Source organism: Mustelus asterias, chromosome 9 (assembly GCF_964213995.1).
Source record: "Mustelus asterias chromosome 9, sMusAst1.hap1.1, whole genome shotgun sequence".
Classification (NCBI taxonomy): Eukaryota; Metazoa; Chordata; class Chondrichthyes; order Carcharhiniformes; family Triakidae; genus Mustelus; species Mustelus asterias.
Window position 1 is genome coordinate 57,162,151 of NC_135809.1, and position 20,980 is coordinate 57,183,130.

Sequence of the window (20,980 nt, forward strand, 5' to 3'; positions counted from 1 at the left end):
TTCTTATTAAAATGTATTCGGTTAGAGCCATGGATCACCCTCACTCAGGGTTGCCAACTTTCCAGGATTGGCCTGGAGGTGACAGAGATTGAAGATTTACTTCAGCACACCCTGACCCTGAAGAAAAATCATAGAAACATAGGGACAGGGGTAGGCCATTCAGCCCATCCAGCCTGCTCCAGGGTCAAGGCTGATTGAGCACTTCAATGCCTTTTACCCATACTATCCCCCTCTAACCCTTTAGGTTATTGTTAATCAGAAATCTACCAATCTCTGCTTTAACCACACTCAATGACTGAGTTTCCACACCCGCTGGGGTAGAGAATTCCAAAGATTCACAATCCTCTGTCTAAATTCTCCCCATCTCGTTCCTTAGTTGCATCCTCCTTATTTTGAAATTGTGCCCCCTGATTCTAGATTCCCCAGAAAGAGTTTTAACAACACTAGGTTAAAGTCCAACAGGTTTATTTGGTAGCAAACACCATTAGCTTTCGGAGCGCTGCTCCTTCGTCAGATGGAGTGGAAATGTGCTCTCAAACAGGGCACAGAGACACAGAAATCAAGTTACAGAATACTGATTAGAATGCGAATCTCTACAACCAGCCAGATCTTAAAGATACAGACAATGTGGGTGGAGGGAGCATTAAGCACAGGTTAAAGAGATGTGTATTGTCTCCAATGGTTGTAGGGATTCGCATTCTAATCAGTATTCTGTAACTTGATTTCTGTGTCTCTGTGCCCTGTTTGAGAGCACATTTCCACTCCATCTGACGAAGGAGCAGCGCTCCGAAAGCTAATGGTGTTTGCTACCAAATAAACCTGTTGGACTTTAACCTGGTGTTGTTAAAACTCTTACTGTGTTCACCCCAGTCCAATGCCGGCATCTCCACATCATAGATTCCCCAGTCAGGGGAAACATCTTACCTGCATCTACCCTGCCTATTCCTTTAAGTATTTTGTAGTTTTTAATGAGATCACCTCTCATTCTTCGAAATTGCAGAGAATACTTGCTCAGTTTACCCAACCTCTCTTCATAAGACAGACCCACATCCCTGGACAAAATCTGGTGAACCTTCGTTGCACTCCTTCTATGGCAATAATGTCCTTCCTGAGGTAAGGGGATCAAAACTGCACAAAGTGCTCCAGATGTGATCTAACCAAGCTACTATACAATTAAAGTTTGGAAAATTTATTTGTTATCCTATTTGCTTTGAACAGATTTGTTTATTAGTTATACTAATATTGGAATTGAGAATAAATCATGGTTGAGATTTTTCCAATTGGCATGGGAAGGTAGCACATGGTGAGGATAAACACAGGGAAGCACAGGGATGAAAAGGAGAAGCTCGCTGTCAATCATAGAGTCCCAACAGTGCAGAAAGAGGCCATTTGGCCCATCAAGTCTGCACCAACTCTCTGAAAGAGCATCTTACCCAGACCCTCCCCTCCACCCTATCCATAACCCCATGCATTTACCTAACCTGCACATCTTTGGACCTTGAGAGGAAACCGGAGCACCTAGATGAAACCCACACAGACATGGGGAGAACATGCAATCTCCACACAGGCAGTCACCCAAGGCTGAATTGAACCCAGGTCCCTGGTGCTGTGAGGCAGCAGCACTACCCACTGTGCCGCCCAAGTAGTGAAAGCCTTCAGGAATACAGTTCACCCTGAGTTCACTACCCTGAGTCAGATGGTCATGGGTTCGGACCCCACTGAAAACTTTATCAGGTGCAGTGCTGCAGGACTGCTGCACTGGCAGAGAACATAAGAACATAAGAAATAGGAGCAGGAGTAGGCCATCTAGCCCCTCGAGCCTGCCCCGCCATTCAATAAGATCATGGCTGATCTGACGTGGATCAGTACCACTTACCCGCCTGATCCCCATAACCCTTAATTCCCTTACCGCTCAGGAATCCATCCATCCGCGCTTTAAACATATAGAGGCCAACATTTAACCCTCAACCAACATCAAAAAGACATGGATTATCTTGTTATCGAATTGCTGCTTCTGGGGCCTTGCTGCATGCAAAGTTGCCTGCTGCATTTTCAGATTGCATTTTTTAAAAAAACTTCACTTTGGGAACTCATAGCGAATGTCCAACAAATGCATTCTCACTCCAATTGGAAGCTTGCATTTATTTAGTGCCCTTCACATTTATAACTTTCTCACAATGAAATCAACACAGGAATGTGAGACAGATGGTGATGCCGTTAAGGAGGAGGTGGAGGAGTTTAGGGAAGAAATTCCAGAGAATGGGGCCCAGGCAACTGCTGTCAGAGTCACCAACAGTGGGGTGAAGGGAAGGGGAGAGGCTGAAGTGTCTGACTGGAGGAAGGGCAAGCTCACGGGGCTGGAATGGGGTGCAGCTAGTGGAAGTACAGAGATAGAGAGGGACAAGAAAGGATTTAACCACATGGGTGTAAAGGTTAGCATTGGTGTGAAGTATTCTCACTCTTTGCATGGGTGTTAAATGGGTGTAGAGTAAATTAAGTGTGAAGAATCAGACAGACTGGATAATGAGGCAGAGCAAGCCTCCCTCTTTACATGAGTCAGTCTCAGACTGCTTTCAGCTATTGTCAGGTCAGATCATGTTCTAACTCTGGACGGCACGTCAGCTGTGGCCCAGTGGTAGCACTCTCACCCCAGAATCACAGTGTGTCTCACTCCAGAGACTTAACCACATTTTCTCGGCTGGTACTCCACTGCTGTTTTGAGGAGGTCCTCAGGTTGGTGTAAAAGATTCCATGATACTAGTTTTGGAGGAAAGCTGAAGGGTTTTTCCAGCATCCTAGCAAATATTTATCCCTCTGCCAAACTGATTACCTGACCATTAACTCATTGCTGTTTGTGGGAGCTTGCTGTGTGTGAATTGGTTGCTACGTTTCTGAAGGAACAGTGGCTATACGGTGGCACAGTGGTTAGCACTGCTGCCTCATAGTGCCAGGGGCCCGGGTTTGATTCCGGTCTTGCGTGGAGTTTACACTTTCTCCACGTGTCTGCGTGGGTTTCCTTCGGGTGCTCTGCATTCCTCCCACACTCCAAAGATGTGCAGTTTAGGTAGATTGGCCATGGTAAATGCACGGGTTTATGGGGATAGGGTGGAGGGGAGGGCCTGGGTGAGCTGCTATTTTGGAGAGTCAGTGCAGACTCAAGTGCCTGAATGGCCTCTTTCTGCACTGCAAGCTTCCTATGGTTCCAAAAAGTACTTTGCTGACTCTTTTGGGATATCCTGGTGTTATGAAAGACACTTTTTAAAATATGTCTTTCTTTCTTTCTGATTCTACATCATTTTTTCGGTCTTTTTAATATGTTAAAGCACATTAGACTAAGTTTAGGTCGGTGAAACTTGTAGCTTCATAAACAATGAACTGCGCAACCTGATCATTCAGTTCTGTCTTTTACTATGCTGAGCAAAACCTGTCCAGGCATTTGGTTTTTGTGAGTACTCTCCAGTGCCATTTTGTTTCTTCTTTTGTCTTTAATGAGTGTGACTAATTTATTCTCGTGGCTCAGATTCTTGCCTACTATATCACCCTGCTGAAAGATATTGACTTGAGTTCATGTGTACCACTATGAACATCAAGTTTTGTAATGGACAGAAAGAGAGAGAGAGAGATTTGCTTTCCAAACCAACATTTTGATTGCAAATAGTTGTTTTAGGGTCAACTGAAAATGAAGTGTCAAAACAGTGGGGCTCTTTGGCATGTAGAGAGCATTGATACAATCACTAGTCAGGAAACAATTATTCAGAACATGCTTCAACAACCAGGGCAATAGTCAGGATATTGGAAATATAATATATTCAAGCACCAGTACGTAATAAGAGGATCTTGCATTTGTGTAACATCTATCACTTCCTCAGGACATTCCAAATACGTCACAGCCAATGGATTACTTGTGAAGGCAAGTCACTGTGGTTATGTTGGCAGACACAGCATGCCTCACACTCTGTTCTCAGTCCATACTCTGCTGTGGGTATTGAGTTAGCTGGGATGCACCCTTGGGATGAGAAGGGCTGTGGGGAGATTGAATCAGAGGCAGTTCCATTCCTGATCACTGATCAGTGCCCATGCGGGATCCTTGAGAATCAGACTAAACTGTGATGCCCACTATGGTTGATTAACTTATTGATACTTATACGAAGAATGGTCACTTGGGCAAGAAACGTAAGACTTGCCCTGTGAAACCATACCCCAGAAGAGTTAGCACCTTTGAAAGAGGAGGAGAGATGGAGCAAGTTTTAGACACACCCACTGTGTCACTGGGGGAGTCCCTCCTTGCAGAGGGTTTTCCAGCCTTCCAGTAAATACTGCACCTGCAGGCAAGATAGTACTGGTTGCTGCTGTTACAGAGAACAACTTGGTTCCTGCACAGTCTCAAAGCAAGATATCCACTGGGAAAGATTTTAAAAACCTTAATGAGCATGTCAGCCTTGGCTCAGCTGTTGGCACTATACCTCTGAGTCAGATGGTCACCATGAACCAAGAACTTGAGCATGAAATCCGGGTTGACTCTGCAGTGCAGTGTGGAGGAAGTGCTGCGTTATTGGAGTTTTTTTTAAAAATCCCACGAAACTGTTGGAAGAAGAACAACCAATCCTTCAACCAACATCACTAAAACCTGATTATCAGCTCATCATCATATTGCTGTTTGTGGGAGCTTGCTGTACGCAAATTGGCTATCATGTTTCCCACATTACAACAGTCTTCTTTTTACTTTGGCAGTCCCTCAGGTTGGAGGATGACTTGCTTCCATTCCAGGGAGGTGGGGTTGCTGAATAGTCCAATCATGCCAGTGGATTTGCAGGATTTTGCAGAGACAACGTTGGTGATAACTTTGCAGGGATTTGAGGTGTCTGCTGTACATTGTCCATGCTTCTGATGCACACAGGAGGGCAGAGACCACGGCTGCTCTGGAGACCGTGAGTTAGGTGCTGGTTTGAAGTCTCGGACTTCGAACACTCTGTTCCTCAAGTGTTCGAAGACTGCACTGGCGCCTTGGCGTCAATGCTGTATTTCATCGTCGATGTCTGTTTGCGCTGAGAAGAGGCTGCCAAGGTATGGGAAATGATCCACCTTGTCCAGGGGCTCACTGTGGATCTTGATGGTCGGGGGCAGTTTTGTGTGGCAGGAGCAGGCTGGTAGAGAACCTTTGTTTTCCGGATGTTTAGTCTGAGGCCCATTCTCTTGTATGCCTCAGTGAAAGCGTTAACAATGGTTTGTAGCTCGGCCTTTGAGTGTGCGCACACACAGGTTTTGTCTGTCTACTGCAGCTCGATGACAGACGTTAGGATGGTCTTAATTCTGGCCTGGAGGCATCGGAGGTTGAACAGTTTCCCACTTGTCGGGTACGTTAGCTCCACTCCAACGGGGAGCTTCAGGGTGATGGGATGGAGTGTTGCAGCGAGAGTGGTGGGAGTGTGGAATGAGCTGCCGGCTAAAGTGGTAAATGCTTTTAACATTTAAGAAAAACTTGGACGGGTTCATGGATGAGAGGGGTGTGGAGGGATATGGTCCAAGTGCAGGTCAGTGGGACTAGGCATAAAATGGTTTGGCACAGACAAGAAGGGCCAAAAGGCCTGTTTCTGAGCTGTAATTTTCTATGGTTCTAAGATGGAGAAGAGTGTTGGTGCAATGATGCAGCCCTGGTTGACCCCAGTTTGCACAGGTATTGTGCTGTGGTGATTCCATTGGTGCCCACGCCCCATGAACGAAGAAAACAATAAAATCCCAAGGAGGATGGAGATAGAGCAAGAAAATTGTACTGAGGTAATAGATCAGTCATGATCTCACTGAATGGTGGAGCAGGCTTGAAGGGCTGAATGGCCGACTTCTATTATTTCCTATTTTCTTATGTTCTCACGTACTTCATTGGAGTAATTGAACTTTGGGGTGTGCAGAAGTCAGGAATAGCTCTAAATAAATCTAAGTCTTATTTATAGCAGGCTTAAGTAGGGCAAACCAAGAGCAACATTTTCATGCTTTTTTTGAGTTTGTGAGTATCCAGCTCTTAATAACTGTGCAAGCAAAACAGAGAAAGCTGCGAATACTCAGCAGATTAGGCAGCATCCGCAAAGGGAAACAGAATAATTGGGCAGATTCTTCCTCTCAGTACACGGAGTGCTGGCTGAGGCGAGAAAACTGGCACGTAGCTCTCCAGAGAGAGTCTTGTTTCCTGACTCTCGCAGGATTTTGGATCTGTGTTGCCATTCACACTGATGGCTAGCACAGGCCATCTCATAGAAAAGGAAAAGAGTGACCCAAAAGCATGTAGCGAGTGACCCAAAAGGGGCGGCGGCATGGTGGCACAGTGGTTAGCGCTGTTGCCTCACAGCGCCAGGAATCCAGGTTTAATTCTGACCTCGGGTCACTGTGTGGAGTTTGCACGTTCTCCCCGTGTGTGCGTGGGTTTCCTCTGGTTGCTCCAGTTTCCTCCCACAGCCCAAAAATGTGCGGGTTAGGTTGATTGGCCATGCTAAATTGACCCTAGTGTCAGGGGGATTAGCATGGTCAATATGTGGGGTTATGGGAATAGGGTCTTGGTGGGATTGTGGTCGGTGCAGACCTGATGGGCCGAATTGTCTCCTTCTGCATTGTAGGGATTCTATATCTCAGATCATCTGCTACTGAAAGCCTTTGTTTTATTCTTTCATGAAATGTGGGTGTCACTGGCAAGGCCAACATTTGTTGCTCATCCCTTATTGCCCTGTGATTGACTGGCTTACTCAGAGGGCAGTTAAGACTTGCTGTGGGTCTGGAGTCACATGTATGCCAGGCTGGGTAAGTGTGGCAGATTTCCTTCCTTGAAGGACATTAATGAACCAGATGGGTTTTTACAGAAATCGATGATAGTTTCATGCTCGCCATTACTGAGACTAACTTTTAATTCCAGATTTATTAATTTACTAGTGCAGTATCTCCATGGCACCAGCCACCCCCCCCCCCCCCCCCCCCCCCCACCCCTTACCACTTCTCCCCAATTCATATCTTTATTTTCTCTGGGCTTGATCATTCCAATGCACTCCTGGTCAGCATTGCAAAATCTAAAATTGAGGCCATCCAGAACTCTGCTGCCGATGTCTTATCTCAAAGCAAGTTCTGTTTATCCATCGCCCCTTTGCTCACTGGCCTTCACTGACTCTTAGTTAGGCAATGCCTTGATTTTAAAATTCTCATCCTTACTTTCAGATCCCTCCATTGCCTCACCCTTCTCTACCTCGGTAACTTTCACAGTCACTGGGTCAAAATCCTGGAACTTCCTTCCTAACAGCATGGCAAAAGTTCTGACTACACATGAATTGCAACGAACTAAGAAGGGAGTTCACCGCCAACTTAAAGGGCTATTAGGGATGGGCAATGAATGCTGGCCTAGCCAACAACACTCATATCCCATGAATGAATAGATTTTTAAAAATCTCCTGTGTGTATTCCTCCGAGTTATGTACTCTTCTAATTTTGGCCTCTTGTGCAGTCTCAGTTTTTAATTGCTTCATAACTTGTGGTTGTGCTTCAGCTGACTTGAGCCTCAGCTCTGAAATTCCCACCTACATTCTCCTTGTCTCTTCCTCTCATTCCAGCTTTAAGATACTCCTTAAATATACGTTTTTTGCCCAAGCTTTTGGTCACCTGCCCTAATACCGACTTACGTAGTTCAGTGTCAGGAATTGGTTTGCTCCTGTTCCTGTGAAATGCCTTTGGAGCGTTTTATTAGGTGCAAGATGCTATACAAATACAATCTTATGTTGTTGAGAAAGCAGTTTGAGAGTGAGAAACATAAATCAGCACATCATTACACACTGTTCAAAACAGCTTGTGACCAAAGATGTGGAGAGCAGTGACAGATGGATTGGCTTTCACCCTGTCAGCAGTGCAGGGCTTCTACCTACATTAATAATACAGCTGGGATCAAGGACGAGGGTTGCTGTACACATTGACATCAGGAGGGTGAAGGTTCGGTGAATGACCTCATTAAACTCCTATGGCAGATAACAGAAATCAACGCTGATCAAGCATCCCATTGCACCATTTGTATTCGAAACCAACTTGCACCAGTTGTGTGTACTATGAATACAAACCAATCAGACCAAAACCATTTGCATTTATAAAAACCAGCTGCACCAAAAAAAAGCAAGCAGGGAGTGCAAATATGGTAGGAAAGACAGTGCTGCACACATTTTAACAGGAAACAAAACTACATCTTACTGTTTTTATATACATTGTCCATTACATTGCTGGTTATTGTTTAAAAATACAGGTTGCGGATGCAAGTTTCAGTTTACTTGCAAACCAGCTATTCAATGAATGCGCTCCTTATTAATGAGGATGACCAGATATACTTTGCCGTGGTTTTTAATCCTTCTCCTATTTAATTCCTCCGCACCCTTATCCATTAAAACAATGAGTTTGCTTGTATCCAGTCCAGTAACTGCTGATCCTCTGATGACCTGACCAGGTGACCATTCCTCATGTGTGAGCATGAGGGGTAAAACGTCCTGCATTTATTTGATGCCTTTCTTGATTCCAAGACATCTCAAGGTGCTATATAGCCAATTTGGTTATTTTTTGAAATGGAATCACTGCTGTAATGTAGAAACAAATGGCTGCCAATTTGTGCACAGCAAGATCCCACGATCAGCCATGTGATAATGACCATGCCACCTGTTTCAGTGACAGTTCAACGATAATTATTGGCTTGGACAACTCCCCAGCTCTTTTTTGTAAGTGTTAGGAGACCATTTATATCTCCCTGAGAGGGTGGAAAAGGGTGCTCTGTTTATCTGAAAGATGGTGCACCCCCCTGCCAACACCCCCAGCAGTGCCACACCCCTTCATTGTTGCACTAGAATGTCAACCTCAAGTGTGGGTTCAAATCTCCACAGTGGCATGCAAACCCATAACTTCTGGCACAAGGGGTGAGAGTATTACTGAGCCAGGGTTGCGATCTATTTCACTGGAATCCTTGCTTCATTCCCTCCACATCCCCCCCCCTCCCCATCCTGCTCCAATTCCTCGGAAGGCATTGATGCTCACCTGGAGTGTGGTTTGATGGTCTAATGTTGTAGTCAGGTAGACAGGCAGTGTTGCCAGGCAATCCTCCCATGCAGGGCATAACATTGATTATCCAATCATAGAATCATAGCAACCCTACAGTGCAGAAGGAGGCCATTTGGCCCATCGAGTTTGCACGGACAACAATCCCACCCAGGCCCTATCCCCCTAATCCCTCATAACCTATGCATCTCCGGACACTAAGGGACAATTTAGCATGGGCAATGCACCTAACCCACACATCTTTGGACTGAGGGAGGCATCCGGAGCACCCGGAAGAAACCCAATCAATAGAATACATATCATCTCCATTCATATATATTGTTGTTCCTTCAGTGTCACTGGGTGAAACTCCTGGAATTCCTTCCTCAAAAGCACTATGGATGTTCCTACACCTCAGGGACTGCAGCGGTTCAAGAAGGCAGATCACTACCACCTTCTCAAGGGCAATTAGGGATGGGCAATAAATGCTGGCCTAGCCAGCGACACCCACATCCCGTAAATGAATTTTTAAAAGCCTACTAGACACAGGGAACCTACAGAAGGAAATAAAAGCATCCCGGAGGCAAAAAAAAACAAAGAACAGAGAACAGTATTGCACAGGAACAGGCCCTTCAGCCCATCAAACCGTCACCGACACATGACACCTTTCTAAGTTAAAGACTTTTGCCTCTAAACATTCTGTATCCCTCTATTCCCTGCCTGTTCATGTATATGTCAAGATGCCTCTTAAATGTTGCTATTGTATCTGCTACTACCACTCCTCTGGCATCACATTCCAGGCACTTACCACCTTCTTGTGTAAAACTCATGCCTCTCGCATCTCCTTTAAACTTTCCCACTTTTAATTTAAACCTATGTCCCCTAGTAATTATCATTTCTACTCTGGAACAAACAGTTTGGACCAATATTCTTATTTCCCTGTTTTACTGTTTGTACCTTCTGGTCTGGGAGCCCTGCTTTAGAGCTGTTGTAAGAGGCTGTAACAATCCCACTGTAGGGTTGCATCAGGAACCTTCAACTTTGCAATTGCCGCATGCCATCTAGAATGATCACAGCTTTGTGAAATGCTTGATATTCATGTTTATCTTTCCTTCAATATTAACTAACACTGCAAAATATATAAGCAGTAAAATGCTGCAAATGCTGGGAGCCTGAAATAAAAGTGTTGGAAATACTCAGCAGCAGTAGTATACCCATGGTTGAGGTACATCCTGCAAATTTCTATGCTTACCCCGTGTTGCACCCAGAGTAAGAGGAGATTTGATAGAGGTATTCAAAAGGGAAGAATCTGGACAGAGGATTTAGGGAGAATCTGTTCCCAGTTATGAATGGATGAAGAACAAGTGGTACAATAATTAGTACTGCTGCCTCAGAGGGACCTGGGTTCCGGCCTTGGGTGACTATGTGGAGTTTGCATGTTCTCCCCATGTCTGCATGGGTTTCCACCAGGTGCTCCGGTCTTCTCCCACCGTCCAAAGAGGGTTAGGAGGATTAGAAGGCTAAATACATGGGGTTATGGGGATAGGGTTTGGGTGGGATTGTTGTTGGTGCAGGCCCGATGGGCCGAATGGCCTCTTTCTGCACTGTAGGGATTCTATGAATTTTGACAGTAAAAACAAGAGGGTACAGACTTAAAATAATTGGCAAAAGAAACAAAAGTCACAGGAGGAAAAATGTTTTCCACATAGTTTGGGTCTGGAATGTGCTGCCTGAGAATGTGGTGGAGGCAAGTTCAATCGAGGCTTACTAAAAAGGAATCAGACTGTTATCTGAAAAGGAAGAATGTGCAGGGTTACAAGGAGGAGAGCACTAAGTGCATTTGCTCATTTGAAGGGCAGGTGTGGACACGATGGGTCGAATGGCCTCTTTCTGCGCTGTCACAATTGTGTGTTGTAAGATGCTCGAGGATTGTAGCTGGCAGGTCAACCTGCGGTGGAGGAGCAAGGGGCAAAGTCTGAGTTTGGCAATGAGGACCAAATGAGAGGCAGAACAACTGTGTGCAGCACTGGCAGGCAGTGGGGAGAATCAAAGTGGTTGGACACAGAAAGTTGTGTAACTCGCATGGTTTATTTCTGCTCCATGTTCAGACAGGGGTGCAGCAGCAGTGGTTAGCTGCAGCAGGAGTTTCTTTCCAGTGTCTCAGGCTGAGGGTGGTGTTTGCAGCTGTTTAGATGTGTGTGTGAGTGTTGGGGGGAGAGTGCCTGTAGCAGCAGTTTGGGTTATACTACCCCAGCCCGGCATCTCGCACTCCAGCAGCAGACATGCTCCTAGCCAGGCTGCACACTGCTGTACTGTGCAGCCGCCTCCCGCTCTCCAAGCTGCGCTCTGCCCGGCAGCTCAGCCAGCCATCTGCGCCCGACCTGAAAACCTTCATCGCCCGCAACACGGAACCGGTGAGAGAGCACCTCACCCCGGAAATCAACCTGCGGCTCCTCACTCCGCGGTGCCCCTTCTGGAGCCAGCCAGCACAACTGTGGCCCTTCAGCGATCCCTACTGGGCGATCTACTGGCCTGGAGGACAGGCACTGTCCAGGTATTGTATCCTCCCACACACTGCATGTATCCCTCTAACACTTGTGTCTATATAACAATGATGTACTGGCCTAGAGATCAGGCACTGTCGGGGTACTGTATCCTCCCACATACTGTATGTATCCCCCTAAGACCTGTCTCTATATAACAGTGATCTACTGGCCTGGAGGACAGGCACTGTCTGGATACTGTATCCTCCCACACACTACATGCACACCCCCCCCCCCCTTAAGATTTCAATTAATTTAGTTTATTATTTATTAGTCACAGGTAGGCTTACATTAACACTGCAATAAAGTTACTGTGAAATTTATGTTTATACAACAATGGTTACGCTTCAGAAATAATTAAGTCGTGCTTTTGAATGCCTGAGAATTCAAAATATGGATTATCCCAATCCAAATTCCTCATAATTCCTGATGTTTCAAATGAAACTTGGGTACAAGCCCAAATTCCTCCCTTTCTCTGCTGAAGGTGGGGGTGTACAGTTCCCGGAGTGTTATCTGGCAATTATACTCTGCATGACAGCCCAGTATTGAACAAGCTGTTCCTGCCTAACACACACTCATCCCAGCGCCCACCACTCACAACAAAAAAACTTACATTTATTAAATTTGTAAAAGCGCATGACATAACAGTTGACTTCGAAAATACATAAAGAGCAATAAAGCTCAGTTTCTTTCAATATAGTACAAGATATCTGACTACACTTGCTTGGAGGTTATTTTTAAATGATATTTTTACATTTCATGGCAAGTGAAAAGAGGTGGTGGTAGTGTCGTATTGCACTGCATCTGGGAACCCGGGTTCAAATCACACCAACGCAGATGGTGAAATTTAATTCAATAAAAATGTGGAATTAAAAGTCTAGAAATGACCATGAAACAATTGCTGATGGCTGTGGAGAAACTCACTAATGTCCCTTTAGGGAAGGAAATCTGCCCTTTTTGCTTGGTCTGTCCTACATGTGGTTTGGGATATAAAATGAGTGCTGGGCCAGCTATGACTCTCACATTCTGAGTGGGGTGGCACGGTGGCACAATGGTTAGCACTGCTGCCTCACAGCGCCAGGGACCTGCGTTCAATTACCAGCTTGGGACACTGTGTGGAGTCTGCACATTCACCTCGTATCTGTGTGGGTTTCCTCCGGGTGCTCTGGTTTCCTCCCAAAGTCCGAAAGGCGTGCTGGTTAGGTGTATTGGCCATGCTAAATTCTCCCTCAGTGTACCCAAACAGGCGCCGGAGTGGGATGACTAGGGGACTTTCACAGTAACTTCATTGCAGTGTTAATGTAAGCCTACTTGTGACTAATAAATAAACTTTGAGCACACAGGGAGTTTACACATGTTCCAGCCCCTCCTAATGCCCAACATTCTTTTTCACAAAAATATATTTTATTCATAAAATTTGTACATTACAAGACATTTCGATTTGAAAATTTAAAAAAATGAAAGAAATCCAATTTACCCTCCGAAGGTGCCTCAATGCCATTGTAATGCTCTTGATAGTTACGATTTATATATTCCAAGCATACAGCCCCAAGGGCAAAATATTTCAAATTCAGTGTTACAGTGCAATAGAATTTAACTTCTTCTCACAACCATATTCCCCGATGAGGCACTTCAATACAATTTCAGTGCTCACAAAGTATACACAAGTGGCACTTTCTCAGACAGACCACTCATTTTCTCTTCTGTTTAGATACGAGACAACTTTTAACTTCACCCTAATTTAAATTCTAAATTCACTCATGCAATGTGGGTGTCTCTGACTGGGCTAGCGTTTATTGCTCATCCTTGAGGGGTTTTAAAAGTCAACCACATTGCTGTGGGTCTGGAGTCACATTTAAGTTCATAAGATATAGGCGGAGAATTAGGCCATTCGGCCCATTGAGTCTGCTCCGCCATTTGATCATGGCTGATATGCTCCTCATCCAGACCAGGTACGGATGGCAGATTTCCTTCCCTAAAGGACATTAGTGAACCAGATGGGTTTTTACAATAATCGACAATGGATTCATGGTCATCATTAGACTTTTAATTCCAGATTTTAATTGAGTTCAAATTTCACCATCTGCTGTGGTGGGATTCAAACCCAGGGTTCCCAGAGTGCTACTCTGGGTCTCTAGTTACTAGTCCACCACTGTGTCACTGCCTCCCCTTAAGCTTAGGTAACTCAGCACCACCTCGGGTTTGAGCCTGAGTCATATTTTGTTTCACAATGCCAAGTGTGAAGCACCGCGACATATTTTGTTCCTGTAAAGGCACAGTGTAAGCACAAGTGGTTGTTGGTAAAACTCTCCTGCTCTGATGGTTCAGCAGATTTATCCAGTCAGCGGTTTTGAGCCACCCTCATTTGACATCTTAAAGAATCAGTGACTCTGGGTGGATTATGATAGATAGATTGGGGGCGGCACAATGGCACAGTGGTTAGCGCTGCTGCCTCACAGCACCAGGGACCCAGGTTCAATTCCCGGTTTGGGTCACTGTGTGTGTGGAGTTTGCATGTTCTCCCCATGTCTGCATGGGTTTCTTCTGGATGCTCCGGTTTCCTCCCACAGTCCAAAGATGTGCGGGTTTGGTGGATTGGCCGTGCTAAATTGCCCCTGAGTGTCAGGAGACTAGCTGGGGTAAATGCATGGGGATAGGGCCTGGGTGGGCTTGTGATCAGTGCAGACCCGATGGGCCGAATGGCTTCCTTCTGCGCACTAGGATTCTATGACACTATTCTGACACAGTTACTGGTTGCCGTGCATATAGGCTGCATCCCAAATGTGAGTTCTCCCCCCTCAAACAAAATAGTTAACTTACATTTTTAAGGTGGAGTAGATGGATTCTTGATTAACAAGGGAGTTGAAAGTTAGAGGAGACAGACAGGAAAGTAGGGCTGAGGCCATCATCAGTTCAGCTGTGACCTTATCAAATGGCGGAGCTGGCTTAAGGAGCCAAATGGCCAAATCCTGCTCCTAATTCCGACCACATTCCTGTGTACATATAGGGGGTGATTCTCCCAGCCCGCTGCACTGCTCTAACAATGCAGCAGGCCGGGAGACTTAAACCGAGGCCGTGTAGTGTGCTTCCTGCTGGGTGCCACGGCCTCCGTGTGTCTCCCCCTGCCGGATATCCAGCGTCGTCCGCTTCGCGCCAGAAACTGGCACGGAGCTGAATAAATTATGCAGATGATCATTTTAATATCATTAACGGGCCTGGGACTGAAGTCTCCGGGCCGTCTATCGTCTCCGCCCCCTCCTCCTGATAGGAGTGTTTCAGTCCAGCGGGGTTTACAATAGCTCCCCACTAGCAGGGAGCTGGCAGCCCGACTCCGCTGGAGTGAAGGGGGGGCCATGGAGGCATTGCCAGCTTGGCATGCCAGTCTGGCCCCCTGGCACTGCCAATGGGGCAAAGTGGCCCTGCCCACCGAGCATTGGGCAGAGCTAAGGGAGCTTATAGAGGGCAAGACCTATGCGGGGAGAGGAGATAGGTGGAGATAGGGGTCCCGCTGCCATTCTGCACTTTGGATCAGTGACAGAGGGAGGGAGGCCAGCGATTGGGGCTGGCCATCGAGGTGGCGGGGGGGGGATGGACCGTGGGGTGGTGGGGTGGGGGGGGGGGGGGGGGATGGACCGTGGGGTGGGGGGGCTGGGGGGAATCATGGCTGCCGGTTGGGGGGGGTGAATTGGGACTGTTGTGAGGGGGGGGAGATCGAGGCAGGCTTGGGGAAGAATGGGTACTGGCCCGGAGACGTCTGTAAGGTCAGCAATCAGGGGGTGGGGGGAATCGGAGGGGCAGCATTGCGGGGTTGTGGAGCTGGCCAGCGATCGGGAGACAGGCAGTGCGGGGCTACTGCACACGGCCACCGATCTCAGCTCCGACAGGTTGGCACACGCGCAGTGGCCCCGCTCAGCGCTCTGCTGCCGGCCTCTCCAGCTGGAATAGGCCTTACCCCGGGATTTTTAATGATATTCACGCTTGTGCACTCTGCAATGCAGAGTGTGGGAGATTAATTTTGAAAATCCCACTGAAAAAACTAACGGGATTTACTCCAGTTTTTACATGAATTTGGCACTTAGAATATTTTTGGGAGAATCCCGGCCACAATCTGCACTCACAGTTCAACTGATTTTTCTGCTTTGAAGAAATGTGGCCCTCTACTGGTCAGTTTAGTAAAAGGTTTCAAATGCTCCTGAAGTTTCATCGTCACCTGCCCATTAAATAAAAAGTGAGGATTACCTTTCTTTCCCATAAACCAAAATAAACTGAAATAGTACCTCTTTAAAATAACTGCAAAACATGTACTGTTAATACTGGAAATCTGATGCTGACTATTTAATCTGCAGAACAAGTTGCTGCAGTTTGTAACATTTCTCAATTTCTCAATCCATTGTTTCGAAACTGTAAATCCAGTTGGATAAATGGAGTAAAGGTGTCAAAATATTTGCTTGAGAAAGTGTGGCTGAGATCACGTGGGGTGAAAAGGTGTTGTAAAAACTGGAATACCTGCAAAGTTGGAATGCATTTTCAAAAACAGCTGAAAGTCCCTGATTTGAGTTGTGATCTAATGGTGGTGTTAGATATTGTTGTATTATCTGTAAAGAGCTAGGAACTAATTAACTGGGAACATTGCCATGTGCAAATTTTCCAGAGGGTACATTTCACAGCTGTGCCACAGACTGATGTGATGTGCATCAGAACCAGTTCAAACTGGTCCTTCTTGTGTGCAAGGCAGCATGGCAAGTTAAGGATAAAGGCCTGAATTTTACATCCCGCCTGCCATGGGAATCGGAGCGGGCGAGGGGGCGAAACATGGAAAGGTCTGTTGACCTCGGGAGGGATTTTATGGTTTCGGGACGAGTGAGGCTGTAAAGCCCCATACCAACATCAGGGAGCCAAAGGCCAGCAAGAATATCTACCAATGGGATTTCTACAGCTGAGTTAACAAAGGGCTGGTTTGGGTGCAGAATATTCTTGGACAAGAAATGTTCAGGTTTAATAGGGAATGAAAGAAAGGAAGCAGTGGCTGCATTGATTAAGGAGAACATCACAGAGCTGGAGGGAGAGGATGCCCTAGAGGGTATTCATTCCACACAAGTGCCAGGCAACCGTCATCTCCAACAAGAGAGAAACAAACCAACTCCTCTTGACATTCAATGGCATTGCCATTGCTAAATACCCCACCATCAACTACCCGGGGCTTAATTAGAAACCTGAACTGGAGCAGCCAAATAAATACTGTGGCTACAAGGGCAGGTCAGAGGCTGGAAATTCTGAGGCATGTAACTCACCTCCTGACTCCCCAACGTCAGTCCACCATCTACTCAGCAGTGTGATAGAATATTCTCCATTTTCCTGGTTTCAGTGCAGCTCCAACAATGCCCAAGGAGCTCAGCATCTTCTAGAACAAAGCAATCTACTTGATCAGCACCTCATCCACCAACTTAAACGTTCAGTCCCTCCACCATCGACGGAAAGTGGCAACAGTGTGTACCATCTACAAGGTGCACTGCAGGAACTCACCAAGGTTTCTTCCATAACACCTTCCAAACTCCCAACCTCTAGCACCTGGAAGGACAAGGGCAGCAAATGCAATGCCGCATCACGTCCTGTAAGTTATCTTTCAAGCCACACACCATCCTGACTTATTGCCATTCCGTCTCTGTCATTGGGTCAAAATCCTGGAACTTCCTTCCCAGCAACACCGTGGGTGTTCCTACACCACACAGACTGCAGCAGTCCAAGAAGGCAGCTCACCACCATCTTCTCAAGGGCAGTAGAGGCACTTTTACACTATTGGATTATTCCATAGGCCAGCAGGTAGTGGAAAAGATATATAGGAGCAAATTGTCAGTGAAATTACAGAGGTGTAAAAACAATTGAGTAGTGATGAAGGGGAATTTTAATTATTCTAATATGAAGTGGGATAGTAATAACGTAAAGAGCAGCAAAGCCAGAGCTTCCTGGATGATTAAAGAGGTGGAAACATAGAAAAAAGGACCAGAGTTAATTCATTTGGTTCAGCAAGCTTGCTCCACCATTCAATATTATCATGGCTGATCCTATATCTCACTGCCATACTCCCACACTCTCCACATACCCTTTGATTCCTTTAGAGTCTAGAAATCTATCTATTTCCTTCTTAAATATATTCAGTAATGGCCTCCACAGCCTTCCGTGGTAGAGAATTCCACCTTTGAGTGAAGAAGTTTCTCTTCATCTTATTCATAAATGGCCTACCCCATATCCTAAGACAGTGACCCCTTGTTCTAGACCCCCCAGCCAGGGAAAACAACATCCCTGCACCTAGTCTGTCCAGCCCTGTCAGAATTTTATATGCTTCAATGAGATACTCTCTCATTCTTCTAAATTGCAGTGAATACAGGCCTAATCGACCCAATCTCTCCTCATATGACAATCCTGCCATTCCAGAAATCAGTCTGGTTAACCTTCACTGCACTCCCTCCATGGCAAGTATATCCTTTCTTAGGTAAGGAGACTAAAACTGTGCACAATATTCTAGCTGTGGTTTCACCAAGGCCCTGTACAGCTGCAGTGAGACATCCTTGTTTCTGAACTCAAGTCCTCTTGTAATGAAGGCCAACATACCATTTGCCTTTCTAATTGCTTGCTGTAACTGAATACTTTCTTTCAGTGACTGGTATATCAGGATACTCAGGTTCCTTTTTATGTCAACATTTCCCAATCTATCACAATTCTTTTTCTCTGTATGAAGTGGATAACTTCACATTTATCTACATTATACTTCATCTGCCATGTACTTGCCCACTCACTCAACTTGTCTAAATCATCTTGAAGCTTCTTAACATCCTCCTCACCAATTATCATCCCACTAGGTTTCATGTCATCAGCAAACTTGGAAATATTACTTTTGTTTCGCTCATCCAATTCATTGATGTATATTTTGAATAGCTGGGGCCAAGCACTACTCCTGTGGGACTTCACTGGTCACCACCTGCCACTCCGAAAAATATCCATTTATTCCTACTCTCTGTTTCCTGTCTGCTTACCGATTCACAATTCTTAATTTATCCGCCAGTATGTCTTTAGCAATACTAATTTCCTTCAATTCCTCCTTCTTACTAGACCCTTGGTTCCTCAGCATTTCTGGAAAGCTGCTTGTGCCTTCCTCCATGAGATAGAACTGAAGTAGTTGTTTAATTGCTCTGTCATGTCCTTGTTCTCCATTATAAATTCTCACGTTTTGGACTGCAAGGGACCTACATTTGTCTTCACTAATCTTTTTCCTTTTCACATACTTATCTTTTACTTTTACATACTTATACTTTTACTGTCCGCTTTTATGTTACTTGCAAGTTTAATCTCATATTCCCTTTTTCCCCTCCTAAACAATTTCTTGGTCCTCCTTTGCTGAATTCTGAACCGCTCTTAATCCTCAGGCTTGCTACCTTTCTAGCAACATCAGTTGCAGTGAAGGGGAAAGATTGGTAGAAGCTGGGACCAATTATTTGGGAAGCAGATGTAATGTAAAAGAGGTGGTTTTGAATGTCAGAGAAAGGGAATAGCTAGCAGAGTGGCAAGAGAGTGTTGATGTTTACTGAAACGAAAATCAAAAGAATGGTAACATAAATTCCGGCAAAAGATTGGTGCCATCTTGAAATGAGAGGTTTGGAGGTGGTAAAAGGTTCCAGTTTAACATGAAGGAGGAATGATGGTTCCCGCTTGAGCAGGTAGTGGATGAAGAAGAAAAATTACAAGGGGAGGTTTGCCATTGGGAGGTTTGAAAAGACGAAAGTTACTACCAGAGAGAGTGTAGAGTTGGATGGGCTAGTGTTTCTTTGAACTGTGTTGAGAATGGGCAAATGGACTCTGATGTGGGAGCTGAAAATGGGACAGTAATGGGTCAGTAACTGCTGAGGTAACTGTTTTGGAAGTGGTTGGTTTGTGGAAAATCCAAATTTCATTTTGTTTTTCCTTAATTTTTACGTTAAATACCAATTATGATATATACAAATGCACAAAATTAAGTTTTTTCAGGTAAAAAGCCAAGATTTCAAGGGAAACATGACCTTGGACTGACTTAAAATGAGAGGTGACCTGATTGGTACATATAGGGTTCTCATGGGGCTTGACAGGGTAGATGCTGAGAGGTTGTTTCCCCTTGAGGGAAACTGTAGGAGCAGAGGGCATAATCTCAAGGCATAGGGTCGCCCATTTAAGAGTGAGATGAGGAGGAATTTCTTCTCTCAGTGGGTAGTGAATCTGTGGAATTATTTACCACAGAGGGCTGTAGAGACTGGATCATTAAGTATGTTCATGGCTGACTTAGAGAGATTTTTTAATCAGTAAAGGAATCAAGGGTTATGGGGGATAAGGCAGGAAAGTAAAGTTGAGGATTATATTAGATCAGTCATGATCTAATTGAATGGTAGAGCAGACTCAATGGGCAGAATAGCCTACTTCTACATCTTGTGGTCTTGTGTACGACCAATGTTGTGTTCCAGTGTTTGCATTTCCTCAATGAACATTTTGTGAGCTTTTTCCTTCCAGTATGACTGAAAGAAGGATGGGTATAGCTACATCTTTTGTTTCAAAAACTAATGTAACTATTTGTTGTGACATGTATTGGTTTATAATCAAGCCTATTTTAACGTTTCAGCTGGTTGCGGAATCTGCCAACTTTTTTGGAGCTGACCTCTGCTTTGCTGGATCTCTATATTAGCATGCAGATGGCTTTACTGGTTGCTTTTAATATTTATAGTATCCTTCAATTCAGAGAATGCTAATTACTCAATGCTATTGACAAACCGAAGCATAATCTCATGCATATAGAAAAAGGAATGTAGACTGCTTTAAGTCACCTGGACAAGTGCGGATTAACTAAGGAAAGCCAGCATGGATTTGTTAAAGACAAATGGTGTTCAATTAACTTGACTGAGTTTTTTAATGAGATTACAGAGAGGGTTGATGAGGGTAATGCGGTTGATGTGATGTACATGGACTTCCACAAGGCATTTGATAAAAGTGCCGTATGATAGGGTTGCCAACAGAGTTGAAAAGGGACAGTGGCAGCAGCATGGAGACTGGTAATAGAGTTGTGGTTGTTTTTTATGCTGGAGGCCAATATACAGTGAAGTTCCCCAGGGATCAGTACTGGTTTTTTTGATATATATTAATGACCTAGACCTGAACATTCAGAGTTCAATTTCAAAATTTGAGATGACACAAAACTTGGAAGTATTATGAACTGTGATAGACTTCAAGAGGACATAGACAGGCTGGTGGAAGGGGCAGGTTAAACTTAATGCAGAGAAGTATGAAGGGCTCCATTTTGGTAGGAAGAATTAGGAGAGACAATATTTGATTTGATTTGATTTATTATTTGATTTTATTTTATTTATTATTGTCACATGTATTAA

The 20,980-nt window shown here is 45.1% G+C and overlaps 1 protein-coding gene across 1 annotated transcript in view; it reads left to right on the forward strand.

The window, feature by feature from the left end:
• Positions 1-10,991: 10,991 nt before the first annotated feature.
• Positions 10,992-20,980, forward strand: part of etfbkmt (electron transfer flavoprotein subunit beta lysine methyltransferase) — a 36,016-nt gene continuing 26,027 nt past the window's right edge. Inside the window, exon 1 of the mRNA XM_078220242.1 lies at positions 10,992-11,590. Within this exon, the coding sequence (XP_078076368.1) occupies positions 11,319-11,590 (272 nt within the window). The 5' untranslated portion in view covers positions 10,992-11,318. The remainder of the gene's footprint in view (positions 11,591-20,980) is intronic.